Source organism: Antechinus flavipes, chromosome 5 (assembly GCF_016432865.1).
Source record: "Antechinus flavipes isolate AdamAnt ecotype Samford, QLD, Australia chromosome 5, AdamAnt_v2, whole genome shotgun sequence".
In the NCBI taxonomy this organism is placed as follows: Eukaryota; Metazoa; Chordata; class Mammalia; order Dasyuromorphia; family Dasyuridae; genus Antechinus; species Antechinus flavipes.
In genome coordinates, this window is record NC_067402.1 from 108,595,117 (window position 1) to 108,615,566 (window position 20,450).

The following is a 20,450-nucleotide window of genomic DNA, read 5'->3' on the forward strand; positions in this document are numbered from 1 at the left end:
GTATGTGTGCTGCTGATGATATAAGGATGATTTTCTGTCATTCTTAAATAAAATGGTAGAATTTGTTTTGGGTGACTTCTGATTTGCCCTTTCATTCTTGCCTTCTGCTTTTGGGTCTAAAGCCAACTTCTAAAGCCTGAATCACGCCACCCAAGCACCTCTGCTACTTTTGCTTTCAGTTGCCCATCAGCTAATTCTGGCTGAACTGTTAAATGACAGTTGGGATTTTCGGTAAGTGAAGTTGAAAGAGGGACTTGTGATAATGGACAAGTTTTTAAGGTAGGATGACACTGGAATGGTAGGATAATACCTGAAGTGGGGGTGAAACTGCCTATGCATACAAAGGCCAACCTGAACAAGGTGATTTATAGCATTATTATAGAAAGGCAGAAGCTTGTTAGTGAAAGCTTATTCTGCCAATGTCTCACTACCTTCTGACCATTTATTTGCTCCACTTCCTGGATAAGAATTCTCCCTCTGATGTGTCTAACATCTTAGTAGACAGAGTAGTCAAGGCCACCACATGATGGAAGTTTTTTGAAGGAATGGTTTGTAGATTGCTGTTAATCCCTCTCCCTCAAGAAATGTGTCTATTATGAGAAAAGGAAATGAAAATTGAACATATGCAACCTACATTTTCTAGAAGTTACTTTAAAAGTAAAAGAAACTTTGTCTTAGGATGCTTCTCTCTTATGTTTCCCAAAGTTCATTCATTTGCAAAAAAAGTGAACATACACACACACAAATAAACACACACACACACACCTACATGGCTTTTAAAACACATATAAATACATTTACCTATGTAAATGAATGACTTTGAATTATGGTAGTTTATATAAATTAAGTAATGTGTTTATAGAAAACATTGACTTATATTGGTTCCTTTAACTTTTCTTTTTTCATTCCCTTTTATCAAAGGTCATCAACATTTAAAATTTTAGAAAGGGAGGTAAGTTTGGAACACAAGGTTTTGCAAGGGTTAATGTTGAAAAATTATCTATGCATATGTTTTGAAAATAAAAAGCTTTAATTAAAAAAAAAAGAATGGAGAATAGAAAATAATGGATAATGGGTGATCCTAGAGTTGCACAAATTGGTCTAAAACAAAAAAGAAGTTTGTTCAAGGTTTGCTTAAAAGCCACCTCTATTCATCCCAGAGTTTCCATTGCTTCATAATTCTTCCCCCCTTCATTCACCCTTTACTGGACTATATTAGAGCAGAAATATAACTGACATTTGGAAATTGAATTAACACACAGGCAGATAATATACTTCATATAACCTTACTATGCCCCAAAGAAATATTTCTGCAATCTGAGAGTCCTTAAAACACAGGCAAGATTTCTCTCTGCAAAAAGGGGGCATCTTTTGGTCAAAAAAGCAATAGTGAGAAATAAACCTTCATCTTAGTCATTGGGTTCAAGAGTTTGTCTTTTTGTGGCTTTAAAAGTACTACAAGGAAATGAGTTGATACTCTGAGCGGCACACAGTACCTATGATATCCCCATACTTTATTTGAGGTTCCTTTGTTGAGAAATCAATTCCTTGCCTTAGGAAAAATTGCTGGGAACCAGTCTGGCATCAAGTTTACTAAATGAGTGCTTTTTTTGGTACAAGTCTGTTAAATCTTCTTGTCTTGCTGCCTGTTTTTCTATGTTCTTCTGCAGTCTGATCCTAGTATATTAGAAAAAAAAAATTGTCATGAATTGTAAACTCTCCTTTGAGTGACTAGCCAAAAAATTACCTTAGTGGGTGAAGTGACCTTATCCACAGATTGCTTTTCCCAGAGATTGCGCTTGCTTGATACATCACCTGGCCTTAAGTCCTGTTAAAAACAAAGGGAAATAGATCAGACAAAAGTTCATCTTTGACCATGACTATATTTCATCTCTGAATCGGGTATTTTTCACTTGCTTTAGTTTTTTCAGGGATATGAAATAGGTATTTACTGGATAGGTTCCCTCTGCCCCTCTTCCACTTTCTTTCTTTCTTTCTTCCCTTTCACCCCATCACACAACCATGGCCTTTGTCTTTTGGAGAAAGCACTGGACTAGAAATCAGAACATCCCAGTTTTAATCCTGATCTGATCCCTGATTTCTTGTGTAACTTTGGGAATTTACATAAGTGCTCTGTCTTGGTATGTCTGAAGTAGACAGATAAATATGGAGACGCAAGGAGAAATCAAATAACTAAAATAACTTTTGACAAACTGTGCTTATGGAATAAAATATGTCATAGATTATCTAAAATAATTTACATGTGTATATTTAATATGCATTTCTCCTAAAAGACTTATTTGCATTTTCATTAAACCAATATTAAAAGCAGTTTATAGTCTCTGAACCCATACTATCTGAGCAAAGAGCAAAAATCAGAGTAGGAGAAATGAAGATAAGTTAAAGATAAATTAGATGGCATGGAGAAGAAGGTCTAAGAACATACATTTGCTATAGAAAATTTACAAGTTTGGATAATCTACATAGGGATAATTTAGAATTTATTATAGACATAAGAACCCAATAGACTTTAAGAAGAAAGATACCAGACTTTATAATAACTTGGTATATATTGAACTCAAGTGTGAATTTTGCAGAGTAAAAGGCACAAAATCTGTGCTAAATACAAATTTGTTTTTATGCTCAGAGCCAACCTAAATGACGCTTGGTATGAAAATGCTTTTATGCAAGTCATATTGACTTTGGTGCAACAATAGTGTTTATTTTGCCAAGTTCTATCAATGAGAGTTCTAAAAGAGTTAATTCCATTCATGGGTATCAAATCAATATGTGACTTCTCAAGAATTCATGGATTATTGATTTCATTGGTATAGGTGCTCCTTCCAAAAATCCAGATATTGCCAGTGTAGCATTGGACAAGTGAATTAAATTCTTCGAATTTCAGTTTTCTCATCTGAAAAATGAACTCTGAAGTTTCTTTTCAGTTCAAAATCAGCAATAATGTGACCCTGTTCCTTACTAGGTGGTCCCCATTAATTGCTGGGGCTCAAACACTTCAGTGTTGAATTATTTCAAATTTTACTAGGCTGAACTTTGGTTATCCATAACACAGTCCATCTCTGGGTCTATAATTGAAACCATTATGGTTTAGTTAAGATCTGTCCAAGTTATAATAATTCTGGTACAGTCTTCAAGAACTGACATAACTTCTATGGCACTCTAAGGCATCATATCATAGAGAGGAAATAAATATTATTACCAAGCAATGTTTTCTAGGACTCATTGGTTGTACATGCCATTACTCCAGGCAGGTTAGACCTGGCTGAGGATCTCATTGAGCTTTTGGATTTTAGCAGCAGCACATGTTCCTGATATCCAAGAAAGAACTACAACTATTTAATTTGGCAGCATCAAGCAATGAGTACAAATTGTTTCTGAAAGAGTTTCCCCAGACCCTTTGCCAATCTGACGGGGTAATTGTTGCCAAGTTGTCCTGAAGGCGTCTTTAGAGTTTTGAAAATTAGACTAAGTGACATGTTGATGCTAGGGTTTGGAAAGTGACTTGCTTTAAGCTTGGGTGATTCATAGAAGGCAAATACTTGTCTTTCATACCAATGTTACTCTGTCCTTAAAAATTCTCTGTAAATCTTTCATTCACCAGAATCTTTAGTTATTTTTAGCTTATATTGTCATTTTAAAAGTATAGGTTGCCAGTAGTTATATTTTAAATCTGAAAAGGGATATGACAATGGAAGGATATTTGGCAAATGGCAACATTTTAGCAGTTTGCCCATTGTGTTACCAGATAACATTAACTAAATCACAGAAAGATGTCGGCATTTTTAAGTCAAAGGGGAAATGTAAATGGATTTACCTGACCTGGCCTTACATTTTTGTTTTTAAAGAAAGACTCATTCCTGAAGAGCAGAGGGAGAAATGTAGGCATCAGAAGCAGATTTTCCAGTCAAGCAGAGATCAAAGAGTGAAGAGGAAGAGTAGTCAGCTGAGAGAATTTGTTGATTTTTCAAACAAAAAAGAGAGAGAAGTTAGTGTTTTGTTTTCTAATGAGATTTTTAGACATAAAGGAGAAACAAGAGAACCAAAGCAGATGTATTTAGAATGGAATTCCATTTGCAAAACTACATGACATTTTACACATTTTATTCACAAGCAAGAACAGAAACATCCAAATGAGGAATCAAGTGAATACTCATTCAGATCTGGAAATGTTTGAAAAAAATTTTTGGAAGAGGAACCAGTAATGATAAATCTTTCAGAGAACTTTTAATTCTTATAGATCAAAGGCTGGCAAAAACATAGCATATCTAGAGGTAGGCAGTTTTGTTGTACTCTTTTCTGTCTTGGAATCTTGGGCTTCTTCCAAGGCTTAGCTCATGTACCTCCTCAATTAATCAAAAAATATTTAATTGGGCACTTTTTACTATGTGCCAAACACTATGCTAAATAAGGCACTAGAAATACAAATACAAAAGTGAAACAGTCCCTGCCTGCAAGGATGTTACACCTTCCGTCTATTTTAGCTTTCCAGTGGAAGGCAGACATGGATTGTGTATGTGTGTGTGTGTGTGTGTGTGTGTGTGTGTGTGTGTGTGTGCACATTTCCAGTACCTGATATAGTACTTTGAATATATAATAGGTGCTTAATAAATATTTTTTGGATTGGATCAAATGTTTTTGTAAAGGAAATTGGCTTATTCTTATCAATTTTTAGCAGTAGGCTCTTTAATTCCATTTTTTTTCTTTCTAATTGGGCTATTACTGGATGGACATCAGTTGAAGTATTGGAATCTCTCTGAAAATTTAGCTTCATCCTGTCCTTATCAGAATTCCTAGAAACACATGCCTCTGAATACACATCTATATAGCAGGAAGCATAAAAAGAGGTCCTTGAACCAATCCCCTCTGTCCTAGGATCGAAATTCATCTATCAGTATCTCCTGTTCACTAGGGATGATTCTGTTTTCTAATCTCTGAAGATGTGAAGAAAAATAATGTTTGATGATGAAAAATAAAGTTTAATTTAAAAAGAAAGAAATCATCATGATTTAAGATACAGTAACAATTCCACAGAAACTGAGACATAGTCTCAAGGAAGGAAAGGACATTCTAAGGAATAAAATAGTTGCCACAAAATACTTCTGCTTGTTCAGTGTAGTCACTTAATAACAAATCTAATTAATGCACTCTAAGCATGAAGAGAAGGAGATAATCTTTTATTTATCAAGAAATTGTTGTTAAGCAGAAATTTTATCACTGTTTTATAAGCTGTTTTCTTTTGGCTTTTTGATTAGGGGTGGTATAGTAGAAAGTGTTGGACTAGGAATAAGGAAGCCCCAGGTTCAAATTCAGTCTCTGACACTAGCTATGTAAAGAATGAAGAATACTTGATTTAGCATTTTTGGTTTAGCCACTAATACACATGGGACCTTGAGCAAACTACAACTTCTCTATACTTTTGCTCTGTCATCTACAAAATGAAGAGTTTTATCTAGATAATGCATATATTCCTTTCAATTCTAAATCTGTGATCCTTTGAACATGGACAAGTCACTTATATACTGAGATAAAGAAGTATTGTGAACTTTATTTGTGGAAAGAATTCTCAAACCAATGAAGTCACAAATGTTATTACCATGGCAACTTGGAGTGGCCCTCTGTTGGGACACAAATATAATTGTATGTTCTATATTCTATTCTACTCTATATAAGAGAGCAACTGGTTTCTATCTATATTTCCTCTAATTATCAAGACAGGATGTGATTGGCTTAAGAATTTGATAATAATCAGTAATTCAGAAAAGTAGTAGTTTATATGTACAATATGCTGAGACATGACTAGATCATCCTAGCCTAAGCTTTTGAGTAAAAAAAAAAAAGTACTACTTCTGGGTCTGTGAATGCTTATTCCAGCAACGCAAATATCACCCTTCTAACTTACTTCCATAGCCTTCCTGAGTGGTTATGATTGAAATTTTCATCATTAGTAGATGGCCAATTTTGTAGGTTTGCAGTAAGCTTCCTCAGATGTCAGCCGAGCTTCTGACAGAGTGAGCTTTTGGGTCTGTACTCAAAGCTTTTTTTAGTTCAGTAGAACATTCTTTATTCTGTTGATACAGACCTCAAGAATCCAGGGTTACCTTCACACTGACTATGGTAGGAAGAAAACTTTCTTCCCGTCCCACCTGGGGAGGTACTAACATAAGCTATTATAAGCACAGAAGAGACCAAACCAAACCAGAATCTCTCTGAGATCAAATTCTCCCCTCGGATAAACAAGACGGGTATTTGTAGTGTAATCCCATCCAACCATCACCAGGGGACTAAGGCTGGCCAACACTGGCATCTTGCCATCTGTCCTGACTCTGCCTGTTCTTTCACTGGGAATAACTTGCAAGGAATTTCAGAGATCTTGACTTCCCCCAAGGAGAGTTAATGCATTTCTTTTTAGAGCTGGTTTTGAGGAAGACCTGCTTATATTATTGGTTGAGTCAATCCTTGCCTCAGCCCTTTAGCCTCTTCCAGACCATTCTAATTTTCCCAAGCCATCTACCAAGAAACATCTTGTCATGAAGAAGTTACTTTTGTCTTACTTCAGTCTCAGAAATTATACATAGAGTAACAAAGCAGTGGTAATCTATTGGAATCTATTACCTTTTCTAATAGCAATAGTAATACTGATTTGATTATTTGTCCCTGAGTAATAGATAAAAGAAAAACAGGATGTTGGGGTTGGGCACTAGGGAGGTGGAGGAGAATGAATAAAATCCACATGGACAGCTGTTATAATGACAAGATGTTTATCTTGGATACCCTTTTGCCTTATATGTAGTGATTAGTTTAATATCTAGAAAATAGAAAGTGTCTATAGGGATTTAATGTCTGATAAATATTTCTAAGTATCTACAAGTATTGGAATCTTAGATAAACAATGTTAATTAAGTTAGGGTACATCCTTTTTCTTTGTTTTCTTTTTTAAATTCTGAAAAGTGTTGACAAATAGCTATTTTAAAAATTATATAAATAACCCAATGAGTCAGATTTAACATTCAATGCCTTAAAAACTTAGATTTTTGAGAAACTATTTTGAGTCCTATATTATATCAATGATTTGGATTCCATGCTTATTCTGGAATAGATGGTACTCTAGTTCCTAGTTTCTTAAACTATGGTTCTCGACCCCATATGGGATTTTTTTAACTGAAGGTGGAAGTAGCAAAATTATGGTTTACTATCAATTAATGTTTGATTTAGACACCTTTTTAATGTACCTATATGTCTGGGGTCTTGTGAAAATTTCTTGGGAGAACAGAGATTGTGAGTGGAAAAAGTTTAAGAAATCTTGCTCTCATTGAGACTCATTAGTAATTTTGTTTAGAAAAACCTACCTGACATGTAACTGGCTGAAAATGACAAGGTAGCAAGGACTAAATAAATATCTATGCATTTTTTATATTAAAAATATGTAAATCAGATTATTGTACTATCCAAAGATTCTTAACAAGGACTTTCAAATATGACACTCAGGATCACTTTTGAGCATAGAGGTTAGATTACTTTTTTTATAATGTGATATCCCTGCTGAATAGATCAGTACATTTCAGATCTCCAAAAACAAGAATCAAAGAGCCAATAATGGCTAGACTCTTATTACTGTTTTTCCTGTGGTGGTGCTAACAATTGCATTCTACTAAACATTTCACCAACTATGTTTATTTATATCATGTGCATAGTTCAAAAAAAAAAAAAAAAAAAAAAAACAATTTCGCAAACTTTAAACAGGAATATGACAAATAAGGTGGCTAAAGGGAGAAAAAGAATTTGGGGCTAAAATTATTTTTCAAAAAATGTTTTATAAGTTATCTTTTGTACCTCTTTAGTAGAATCAAATATGACTTATAAAAACAATTAAAATCAACTCCCTATATTTTAATACAATGGTATTTTTTTTTTTTTTTTTTTTTTTGCCATTTCTAGTACTTGAGTATCCCCAATTGGGGTTAGTGGTCAGAAAAGGCAACCACTTAGAGAGCTATTCCTACAGGAGAAAAAATGCTGGAAGTAGAGTCAATGAGTTTGTGTCAATTTCCTGTGTGAGCTTTGTTAACTCAATCACTTCTGTAGGTCTCAATTTCTTTTTCTGAAAAATGAGGGGTTAGATTAAATGATTTACATGGTTTCTTCCAGTTGTAAAAAAAAAAAAAAAAGTGATCTTTTGATCCCTTACTTACAATTATCAGGAGACTCAAGACATATGGGAGAAGAATCTAAGATTTAGAGTCAGAGGACCTAACTTCTCTATTTATCCATCTAATCTATCATCTATCTCTCTATCATAATCATCTGTCCTTCTACTCTATCTCTTCAGCTAATCTAAATTCCTATCTATGTAATTAATAATAGCAGCTGACATTTATTTCACATTCATTATGTGCTAGAATTGTGTTAAATGCTTTACACTTATTTCATTTGATCCTCATGACAACCTTGGATGGGGGATACTATTATAATTTCCATTTTACAGATGAGACTGAGGCAAACAGGTTAAATGGGCTTGTTCAGGATCATACTTGCTGTGTGATCTTGAGCAAGGGAATAGTACACTAAAATCCTATCCAGTTCTAAATCCCAAGAATCCCAAGAGTGTCCTTAAGTCTGCAGCTGAACTCCTTTGGTACCTGCTTATTTGTTACAAGAAAACAGGACTACTTTGTTCTTTCTCCTCTCAGATTCAATTGCCTTCTTTTTCCCTAGCCTTCTGTTTGCAGGAGAAAGTGTACAGAATCCCACAGAAAGTTGTAGCTGCACTTACCGAGGGCTTAGGAGCAGGCGACTTGTTCCCTTCTGGGGTTTTAGTTAGCCATTCGTTGATGCGGCTGGAAACTCCCACTTTCAAGCCAGCGGTTTCCTGAGAAACAGTTAAGCAAACAAAATGTAAGATACTTAAAAAGGTCCTAGGCTTGGTTTCTGACTGAGCCTGTGTGTGGAGGCTTAGCTTGGGGATGGTGGGAAAGCTACTTTTTTCAGGAGTCACATGTGGCTCCACACTTGACTCCAGACCTACTGGGGGGTGAGGGATGGGAGGAAGGAGAGAGAAAGAGGAGAAGAGAGAGGGGAAAAAGAGACCGAGACACCAAGAGATAGAAACACACCCACTGCTGCAGACGCGTAGGGGAAGCGGGGTCCTGAAAGTATCCCCGATTTCCTGGGGAAATCAATCTGCAGTCATGACTAAGCAGCAGCATGCAAGGTGTCCTGGTTTAGCTGGAAACATGCTTTATCAGCCAAGCCTGGGGCACCTTGTATGCTGCTGCTTTATCTTCATTATAGCTGAATGAAAAATTGCCAGAATAGGACTGATTATTTTTTTTAAATCCCCATCTAATTATTATAAAGGAGAGGACAAGAGGCAGGTCTTCAGGATAATGAGAACAGCAGCAACATTTCTAAGCATTCTAAGGTTTGCAAAGTGCTTTGCACACATTTATATTCACCATAACCTGGGAGATAGAGGCTATTATTATTCTCATTTCACAGATGAAACAACTGAGACTGAGAGGTTAAGTAGCTCGTCCAAGGTCACATTTGAACATTAAGATGTCCTTAACTTCAGGTCCAGTGCCTTATTCATGATGTACTTAGCAGCTCACCAAGAGTTCAAATCCCCTCTCTGCCACTAAATGGGGAGAGGTGGTCACTTAATAGGTGGCTCTGGACAAAGCACCAAGCCTGGAGTCAGGAAGATTCATTTTTCTGAGTTCAAATTTGATTTCAGATACTTCCTAATTATGTGACCCCAAACAAGACAATTAATCCCATTTCCCTCAGTTTCCTTATCTATAAAATGAGCTGGAAAAGTAATCAGCAAATCATTCCAATCCCTTTGCAAAGAAAATCCCAAATGGGATCCAGAAATGACTGAACAACAGCCTCTCTTAGTTTCAGTATCTTCTTCTATAAAATGTCATTGAACCAGAAAACCTCAAAGGTTCCTTTCAGCTCTCTGATCCCATGATCTTTAAGACAATCACACAATATTCACTTTTTTATTATATTACTTTTTCAATTCTATAACATATAAGGTCTTGAGTGATACAAAATCTGTTCTATTGAACAGATATTAACCTGATTTTTTTTTTTCAGAGATTGACTGCTCAACCAATAAACATAATTTAGAATGTTATAGTCAAAACACATTATGTAACTTAAACACATCCTCTGAGTTTGGTCATTGTGGATAAAAAACTTTTTAAAGGAATTAATTCATTAATGAGAATTCTCTCTTTCCTGTTGGTTCTATGATTAAGTGCTATGATCAATCTTGAAAAAAAAAATGAAACAAAGATATAATTAATAAAACTCACCTTGTTTGGTGTGCCTGTCCCAGTAGGGGAGGCAAACACATTTCCTTTCTCCCACATGCTTTTAATGTTACGGACCCCTTCAGCAGGAACTGGTAGATCTGAGGCTGCTGCCTTAGATGGTTTGGAAGTCTTTGTGCCCTGATGAGGGAGAATTATTTGAGTTCAGTATGGATAAACTGACTTCCTAAAATTTACAGCAAGGCTATCTTCTCCCCCAAAGTAATTATTTTAAAATTCTTTTTATCCCGAGAGATCATCTGATCTAGCCCACAAAACATTGGGGATTCCATTTCCTATGTGGATCAGACTGGTTTAGTCTGAGCAACATATTCTTTCAGAATTCAATTTTACCACAAAACGACTCCTTTCACTAATGGGGAAAAAGTATATGAGATAATTTTAAAATTGTCTCTTGACTATATGGAATCACATTCCTGCATTCACCCTGTCAACATTTTCTAGTTGGCAGAAAAATAGTTCATGAGTAGAATTTTCCCTTTATTTTTTTCAGTAAAATGTCTACTAAAAGAGGGGAGGGAGGGAAGAATTATATAAGTAAATTCAATAATTAGGACTCCACTGCTAAGTTAGGTACTTCTTTGATGGGACCAGACCTATGATTTCATTTCCTTTCTTCTTCTGGTGAGGAAATTTCCTTTCCTGCACATTGAAATTTGTTGTCTTAAGAGAGTTGCCTGGGACATAGAAAGATTAATTTACTTGCTCAAGATCATATAAACAATGTGTCAGAGAGAGGAATTGAATTTAGGTGTTCCTGACTCTAAGACTACTGTCTTGCCATTTTAAGGTATCCTGAGGATATAAAAACATCAGAAGTGATCTTTGACCACAAGAAGCTTACAATTATAGAAATTTTGAATTTTGGGTAATTAAAATTGATATGAACACTAGGCATAGATTGCCTTGTAATACTTGAAAATTTTTGTCACGAATTACATATGAACAAAAGTTTTATTAGCAAAACAAGTATGAATACAATTGTAAGGGGCATGATTAAAGTATGTAAGAAAATAACAGGAGGGGGTGTTCGGAAAAGAGGACTATATTTGGGGCTTAGGAAACCTAAATTAAAATTTAGCCAGAGAGAAAAATGGGCCAATTAATTTTTCTGTGAGCTGCAATTTCTTCATCTTTGAAACTAGGATAATGAAATTTAAAAAATAAGCTACCACTAAGAGTTCTTTTGAAGAAAATAGTTTATAACTCTAGAAATATTAGTGGAATGTGAATTATATTATTGCTAATAATATGAAGATGATGATGATAATGATAACTTAAAGGATATTAACTGAGCGTATAAATTATAATGTTGATTAGCAAAGGAATCTCCATTATTCATTAAAAATAAAACATCTGTAAAAACTACCTATATATATGTTCTATCAATAAAAAGCTATAATTAAAAAAAAAAACAAAACATCCAGAGCAAGAGAAGTGTTAGATTCGTATGTATTTCTGGTCAGACCGCAGATGGCGTATTATGTTCAATTGTGGGTAATACATTTTAGAAGGGAAACTGACAAGCTAAAATATAATTAGAAGAGGGTGATCATGATGATGAGAGACTAGTAAATATGGCAGTGGAGGAAGAGTTGAAGAAGCTGAAAATGTTTAGCCAGAAGACTAATGAATAGTTTGAATGATATTTTCAAATGTCTGAAATGTTTTCATGTAAATGAGAATTAAACTTTTACTTTGCAACAGAGAGCAGAGCTAAAACCAATGAGTGAAAGACATATTAGTGAATATTTATAGAAAATTATAGTCATTACCTGCCATCTAGGGGAGGCAGTGGAGCGAAGGAGGGGACAATTTGGAACAGAAGGCTTTGCAAGAATCAGTGTTGAAAAATTACCCATGCATATGTTTTGAAAATTAAAAAAAGAAGAAAATTATAATCATAAATAAAAAAAACTTTCAAAGAGTTATCCAAAATTGGAATGGGCTCTCTCAGGGTAGAGAGTATTTCACAAAACTCAAAATGTTCAAGTAAAATCTAGAGACCCCTTTGTTGGGGGTGTTATAGTCGGAATTCATGATTTGGGTAGATTTGGTAAATACCATCTGGGGACTCCTCCATACATAAATTCCCAATTACAATTTTTGGAGAACTAACTACCACCTAAAGTCAACTCAAGTTAAAAGAAATAAAACTATATTTATTTAAAATTGTTCTGCCATTTGTACTTATCATTACTTCAGATGGACTTTCTCTGCCATAGTCCAAAGTAAGTCATTAACTGAATACACTTCAGTTATTACTGAAGTTATTACTGCTTCAAATCAAATATTCTATTTAGCCTCCTGACAAGTGTTTTTTTACATTTGCTTCTTTTTTATGCATTCATAGCTCAATTTACTGGATGAACAAAAAAAGGTTAGGACAATGGTTACCTCAATTGCACTAGTGTATTGCTCTAGTCTGCTGTCAATCTTGGAGACAACTGCTGTAGGGTGACTTAACTTGGCACCACTGCTTAAAAAAAGAAAAGAATAAATCACTTTATAGTATCCATATGAGATTTGCTGCTCTCAGATAAACAATGAAATATATGTGTATATGTGTACCTTTTCTGGACGGATTTATTCAAAAATTCTGCCCGCTCTTCTATCTAGAAGAAGAAAAAGTAAATGCAGTTATCATTTGTTGACATTTCCTTCATGCTTAAAAAGTATATCTTGTTCCTGCCACTCTTGATGAGAAAAAAAAATGACTGTTGATAGGATTTATGACTAATATGGATCTTTTAGCGAACAATACAAAGATATAAAATTGATCATACCATTTGACGTGATTAATTGCTAAAACTTCATTTGAAAGAGATCATGAAAAGGAAAAAAAGGATCTCCCTGTACAAAACTTGAGAGCTATTTTATTTTTAGTGTGCCATTTTTAGATGCCATTTTAATTCTCCTCCTTGTCCATAGTCTTAAAATTCTACCTGTGGCATTTCTGTTTGCAAAAGAACCAGAGGCAGGAAGGGTCAGACACAAATGAATCATATTTATGTGTTCATGTCTTCCTTAACTACTTTAAGTAGTTTAAGTGACAATCAGTTCCCAGTGGTCCCTTCTTGAGAGTCAGGAATGACATGGATCAGTCTAATCTCAGATAATCAGTACAATCACAGATAATCTCCAACTTATTTCAATTTATGCCTAACAACAAATACACAATGGATTTTAATGTCACCATTTTCTCTTCCACTATCCTTCACTTGGTAAAGACATTTGTAAATGAAGCAATGACTACAGGGTAGATATCAAAGGGTAGAAAAAAGAATAAAGGTCTTGGATTATCCATAGACTGAAACAGAATAGATGAAGTTTCTTAAAATAGACAACTTGGTTCAAAAAAGTTACCTTGAGAGATGAGCCTTTAGGAGTGAAACACTTAAATGGTTTCTTGTCATCTGATAGACCATCTTCTGGCATTTTCTGGCGTTTTTCAGCAGCCTCTGCCCTTCGTCTTTCAATCTCTTCCTTCAGCCTCCTCTTTTCCTCCTAAAAGGAAGCAACATAAGATATTTTGCCATAACTTCAAAGAGAAAGTAAAAACCTAGGTTCTGGTCCCAGCTCTGGTTTCGATTGGCTATGTGATCTGGGCCAATTCCTATAAGTACAATTGATCCTCAGTTGTCATCTATAAAGTGGAAATAATACCTGGACTCACCTACCTTACAAGATTGTTGTAACAGACAAAATGAAATAATTAGATAAAAGTGAATTGTAAATTGCTATTCAAATCTAAGATGATCTTCTTATAATAGTGTCCAATAGGACATAACAATATATTGGATAGAGTTACCTTGAAAGTCAGGAAGGCTAGGATTCAAATTTTACTTTTGACATATAATTCACTGTGTGGTACAGAAAAGTACTTAACCTTTCCTGCTCTAGACTACAGGCTGTTGTTTGGCTTTGATGAAAGGAGTTTCCTCACTGGAAGCTACATCCATGAGACAATAGGTCCAGATTGCCCTTATCCCTGCTGCTTCAAAATTATAGTTTCTAAAATATTCAAAGGTATTGATTTGTCCATCCAAAGATTTTTTCTTCATTGACATGGTTATTGTAAAAAAAACAACTATGTTATATATGAAAAACCTACCATAAATTGAGAAAAATTCTCACTATCGCCTTTCTAATTCCCTTCTTGGTTCTCCATTCCCTTCCTTTTTCTCTTCAATCTATCCAAATTCCTCAAGGTTTATACTACATAGAAAATTTCTTTATTTTTATTCTACTAACTTACTTAGTTCTTGTTAAAGACAGGATTTGGGGAAAGAGTTTACCCTTGATTGTTATGTTATTTGATGGCTTGTGTTGCCAGTAATTAAATTTGTAATAAATTTTTTTTAATAACCCTATTCCAGGTAGCTAGGTATACAATAGATAGGGCACAGGCTCTTGAGTCAGGGCCTCAGACAATTAATAGTTACGTGAGTCATGAAAAGAAAAAAAAAAGGACCTCCCTGTACAAAAATCTTAACCCTGAATATTTCCTCCCCTTTCCCCCCCAAAAAAAAAAAATTACTCAGTTCTAATCCCACATCTTCCTTTTTTTTTCTTTTTCTATTTTGGGTTCCTTTTCTTTGGTTATTGTAACACTTCTAGAATCAAAGAATCCTATTGACAAAGATTGTTATTGTTGTTTGTTCTTCATTCTCTAAGAGGACCATGACATCAGGGAGATGATGTTATAACATATAAACTAATTGGATTTCAGTGAGGAGGGCTTACACAAGGTCACCTGCCTCACTTTCTCCTCCAGAGCCAATGGGATTCAGTGATCAGGATGTCTAGGATAACTGGTGATGGCTCTGGATGTAGTGGAGAGCTTGGTCTTTTTAAGCTCAAGGCCAGATCGTTTCATTTCCCTTTTGCAGAATCCCTGTTGAGTAATTATCCAATCCCTGTTTAAATACTTTTAGCAAGGGTATTACTTTTTAGAGTTTTTTCTTTTGTTGAACTCAATTCTACTTCATCATAGTAGCAATAACAATAATATAACTTATGGAGTTTTAAGGCGCTTTCTGCAAAATAACTTCATGAGGCAGATCATTTGGGGATTAGTATGTTCTTTTTATACATGAGAACATTGAAGTCTAGAGAATCACATTTCCAAGGTCACACAGATTATGATTATTTGGATGGGAATACTAACTCAGCTCTCCAGTCTCTTTTATATTCTCCAGTACTTTTAGATTGATTCTCTTTCTGTCTTTTGGAGCTATTAGGAATAAGTTCATCTTCTCCACATGATACTTCTTTAACTATTTCAAAGTAGCTCTTATATGTTTCCATTCCAGTTCCTTTGAGTGGTTTCCAGAATCAGAGGCATTTAGTGTTAGAAGGAACCTTAGACATGATCAAGTCCAATTCTTGGAATACTATCATCCATTCTGTCTTCCTTGAAGGAGTTTATGAATGCTGGTCTTGAAATATGGTGCTTATAATTGAATATAATTCACCAGATGTAATCTGGTATTATGGGACTAATATTCCTAAGTTCTGGATATGATATTTCTACTAATGTTAAGATGACATTAGCTTTCCTGGTATCAACACCACATTGGCAATATTAGCTCTATTATTATTCTTAGTAGTAATTTATAAATTTGTAAAGCTCTTAAAGGCTTGGTAAGCACTCTTTCAAAATATCCCTGTGGAGAGATAGATATTATTAGGTTCATGATCAAATAAAACGCCCAGATCTTTTTCTGATTCTTCTCTTTTTCAAAATGCTCTTCCCCTGCCCATGTCATTGAATTAACTAATTTGTGCATGAGTTGTATGATCCTATATAATGTAAGCTTTTTGACCATTTTGTTTTTTTCTTCTGTGTCTCCAGATTCTTAACCATAAAAGATACTGATGTTTGTTGAGTTGCCTGAACTATTGCCAAGGCAGATTTTTCCTCATCTTATCCTTAAGCAATTACATTCTTTACTTTTATCATAGTACATTAAATCTCAATGCTTTTAGCTCAGTGTCCTATATCACAAAACTGAGCTCTGACTAGATTTGTATCATTTACTATTGTTTCTGGTGCTTGTTTTCTCAACAAGCCTAGATTATAAGATTGATGGGCATACTTAATATTACTGCATTTTTCATAGGAACCAGTACGGTACTGCATACATAAGAGATGCTCACAAAATACAGATTCGTTGTTGTTGAATAAACTTTCATACTATAATTTGCCACTTTTCCTTCCTAAAGACTGACTATAGTCTTTATATTAGCTTATGTAAGTAAGTTCTCTGACATGGAAAAGGGTATATTTGATTAACATCATCTTGCACAGAAAACTATGTTATAAAGATGTTTTATATGTTGGTCCATGTTTTATGATAAATGAATGGTAGACCTGTGCCCTACAGTGCCCTGTTTCCTACAAGTAGCCAATCTTGGCTTAGAAAAATGGAAAACAAAATTCTGTGGCTAAGAATATTGGTCTGGTGGCTATTTTTTTTAGAATCCCACAAGATTTCAAAGCTGAATTGTTCTGTGTGCCAGTTGGCTTTGGGAGAGTGTGAAATGCCTTTGGTTAGGTAATTTTAAGAGTCCTGGTAAACAGATAAAAGGGAAGCACTGGGTTGAGGCCCTCCTGACCCTGGATGACTTTGTCCTTACTGCATGATTTATCCTCTCAGATATTAGTTGATGAGAACAGATTTACATTAGATGGGTAGGGAACATTTTTTTAGTTTTGAGACCATTGAGTTGTTGGGGGGAAAAAAAGGCAAGTCTTGGACCACACAAGCAAAAGAAAAAAAAATCCAACAAATTGAAGGTTGTTGAGTTCTTTTGAGAAATAGAAAGCTTAAAAGTTTGACTTTTCAACTTAAGGATAGGATAAATAATAGTTTAAAGCTTTCTTCAATAAATAGAACAAATGCGTTAAAATATATTTTAATTTTAAATTCTGGCTAGTTGATGGTTGGAAAGTTGATGGAGGACAGAAGGAAGAAAGAGCAAGAAAGAAGGAAACAGAAGAAGGAAGATTTTGAACGAGAGTCAAGTTAAGGAAAAGGGAGCTCTTTTTATGGTTTCAGAGTTATCCATTACTAGATAAGTTAACTGTGATCATTGTTTTTTAGACATCAGGTCACTGGTTGACCAATTTCCAGCTGTTCAATTGCTCTTTGCCCTTAAAAAATATTTAAAACTCATTGCAGAATGAAATACTGAGAGAAATCTGGGCTTGCAAGGTGTCTACAAAGGTGGGGGAGACATTCCTGCTTTGGTTGTACCCTGATATTGGGCCAAGATTCTTTCCACTCTGCTTTAAGCCATCCCATTCCTCTTAGTCCATCATTACCTCCTCTCTGACTTTTCTCTCAGCCTCCTCTTGCTTCTTCCTCTGCTCCTCCTCCTCTAGAACCTTTCTGCGCTCTTCCCGCTTCTTCTTTAACTCTTCAAGCTCTAAGGCAGCCTCCTGCTGCTTCTGTTTTAGTTTCTCAAACTCTTCACTCTCCGTCTCTCCCCTGCGGCGGCGCAGCTCCTCCAGTCTCTTGCCAGCCTCCACTTGGGATGTTGCCTCAGTCTCCTTGACATCCGCGCTCCCTTTCCCACCACTTCGGCTGTAGGGGAAACCAGAAGGAAACTCTTAGAAGCACAACCACCACAGCCAGCTCTGCCCATAAGCAGCTTAGAGGCTGCCTGCTCAGAATGACTTAAAGGGACAAATCCCATCTATTTAAAAAATATCTCCATCACCTGGCTACACATTAGCTTCTACTTCTACTTGAACTGAAATCCCTGGCAGTGTCCCTAAAAGGGTAATAAGAAAGACATAGGCAGGACACTCCAGAAGGTCACCTGTTAAACACACACACATACACACACACACAGACATGAACACAGTTCAGGATATTCCAAATAAATGAAATTACATGGGGCAGGTCTAAGGTGAAGGGAGCCCTTGGGTGTGTATGTGCAGGGTAGGCTGGGACACTAAAATAAATTCATCTACTTTAGAATCTGTCTTCTGGCCTGTAGTTAGTTCTACCTATTTTCTGGATCATTTACTTATTGTTCATTACTATTAGATAGAGGCTCCTGTTCTCTAATAAGCTCTAGAGTTGGAATCAGGAGCATCTAGGTTTAAATCCTATCTCAGACATTAACTGGGTCTCTGAGCAATTCCCTTAATCTTTCTGATTTTCCATTCTAACTGTCTGTAAAATGGAGTTAATAGGGCTTTATCACAGGAGACTGGTCTTCCTGACCCTGGGCCCAGCAGTCTAACTTGTGGATAAACTTCCCCTGACTTGAAATCCAGCCTCAGACTCACACTATCATGTGATCTTAGGTAAGTCACTTAACTCTGCCTCAGTTTCCTCACTTGCAAAATGAGCTGGAGCAGGAATGGCAAACCACTTTACTATCTTTGCCAAGAAAATCCCAAATGGGGTCATGGAGAGTCGGAAATGACTGAACATCAACAATTTTATGTATATGGGGCTTAAGCCATAATGCCTCTCACTTATATGAGGTATATTCATACAAACATCTGCAATATGCTTAAATAAATATAAAAGGCAACATAGCATAGAATTCTTAGAAAGATAAAATATTTGAAAGTAATCTATGTTGTGTTATATATCTACATATGTTTATATACATCCATGTATATCTAGATAGATAGATATAAAAGTTAGCCTGGGAGTCAGGAAGTCCTGGATTCAAGTCCCATTCCTGACACATACAGACTGCCTGACCCTGGGCAGGGTGCTTTACCTCAAATGTCCCAGGCAACTCTCTCTCATACAGTAAGTTGAAGAATACATACAATTTACATTGTTAAAGGGAATTTCCTCACTAAGGCTCTGGGTATTAGTGAAATCATAGGTCAGATATCCTCCCTTTCCTGGCCAAATGAGTTACCGCTAGATGGTGCTCAGCCTTCTTTTCTGAAATTCAATCCTTCCAACTTTGTACAGTATCATGGGTCTGGAGATAAAAGGGACCTCGGGAGCCAGAATGAACCTTGTCATCTTACAGATGTTAAAACTAAAAAAGATTTGAACTGAAGTCTTCTAAATCTAAAATCAGTGTTCTACTTCCATAACAAGTCCTCCTTTCCCTTTCTGGGAAACCCTTTCTCCTTTTTGGCAACAATCTTATTCTAACTCATAAATAAGATAATGGGGGTTTTCTTGTCTTTTGGATTCTTGTAACTTTTCTTGTCCATTGAGGAGAAGTCAAAAATATGAATTCCCCTTATTCAGCCACTGACATCCTGCTGCCTCCTTTCTTGGCATGTGGCTGTTTAATGGTTTCCTGTTTCTCCAGAAGGGGCAATTTTACCTCATTCTTCCTCTGAAGCCATTGGACAGTTTGCTGATTATAGACTAAATTAGTTTCCCACCAACAGAAACTTTTTCACCTGTCTCTCATAAGCAAACTTTTTATACACAGAATATCTTTTAGAGAAGCAATATAATTTTCTTGCCTCTGACAGATCCCATCTTGACTTCTGGTATCCAATCTGCTTCCAAGCTCACCATCCACTGTCAACTTTTACTTTTTGGTCAAAGCCTGATCCCTACCTCCAAGAAACAACCACCACTGAATATATTTGGTCTTTGTGATCTCTAGGGCCTCCTTTACATGGATCTGATTCCTAAATTTCCCCACAAAAGTAGCATTTTAGGGAGACTGAATTTTAGGGAGATCTGCATTTCAGACTCAGGAAAAAGAGTCTGAAGATTCCCTTTTGCCACATCTCCATTTCCTCCATAGCATCAAAGGGCAATGGTATGAGAATGGTATGAAAAATAACAGGGATAGTATCTGGTCAGTGACTCTTCCACTCAACAACCTCTTGAGTTCAGAAGGCCATGTAGGAAGCATCAGGCAGCAGAATGACCACAGAATCTAAAGTCTAAATCCTGTCTCTTCCACTTAGTACCTTTGTGATTGTAGGCAAGTCATTTCATCGCTGAGCCTCCATCTTTTCACCCGTAAAATAAGGGAGTTGATATAATGGCTATTAAGGTCTCTACCAGTTCTATATCTATGACATTATATTATTAATATGGAAACTGTAGTGTCCTTTACAGATGTATATTGATA

General features: G+C 35.7%; 1 protein-coding gene across 6 annotated transcripts in view; it reads right to left on the reverse strand.

Annotated features, from left to right (window-relative positions):
- CALD1 (caldesmon 1) overlaps positions 1 to 20,450 on the reverse strand; it is a 234,717-nt gene that overhangs the window by 2,675 nt on the left and 211,592 nt on the right. For 5 of the 6 annotated variants that reach the window (XM_052001346.1, XM_052001342.1, XM_052001340.1 and 2 more), the window contains 7 exons: positions 17,692 to 17,953; positions 13,728 to 13,868; positions 12,933 to 12,976; positions 12,759 to 12,840; positions 10,344 to 10,481; positions 8,792 to 8,887; positions 1,748 to 1,828 (listed from right to left, as the gene is read on the reverse strand). In XM_052001346.1, coding sequence (XP_051857306.1) covers positions 1,748 to 1,828; positions 8,792 to 8,887; positions 10,344 to 10,481; positions 12,759 to 12,840; positions 12,933 to 12,976; positions 13,728 to 13,868; positions 17,692 to 17,953 — 844 coding nt within the window. The remainder of the gene's footprint in view (positions 1 to 1,747; positions 1,829 to 8,791; positions 8,888 to 10,343; positions 10,482 to 12,758; positions 12,841 to 12,932; positions 12,977 to 13,727; positions 13,869 to 17,691; positions 17,954 to 20,450) is intronic. The other variant, XM_052001344.1, reaches the window with a different exon arrangement.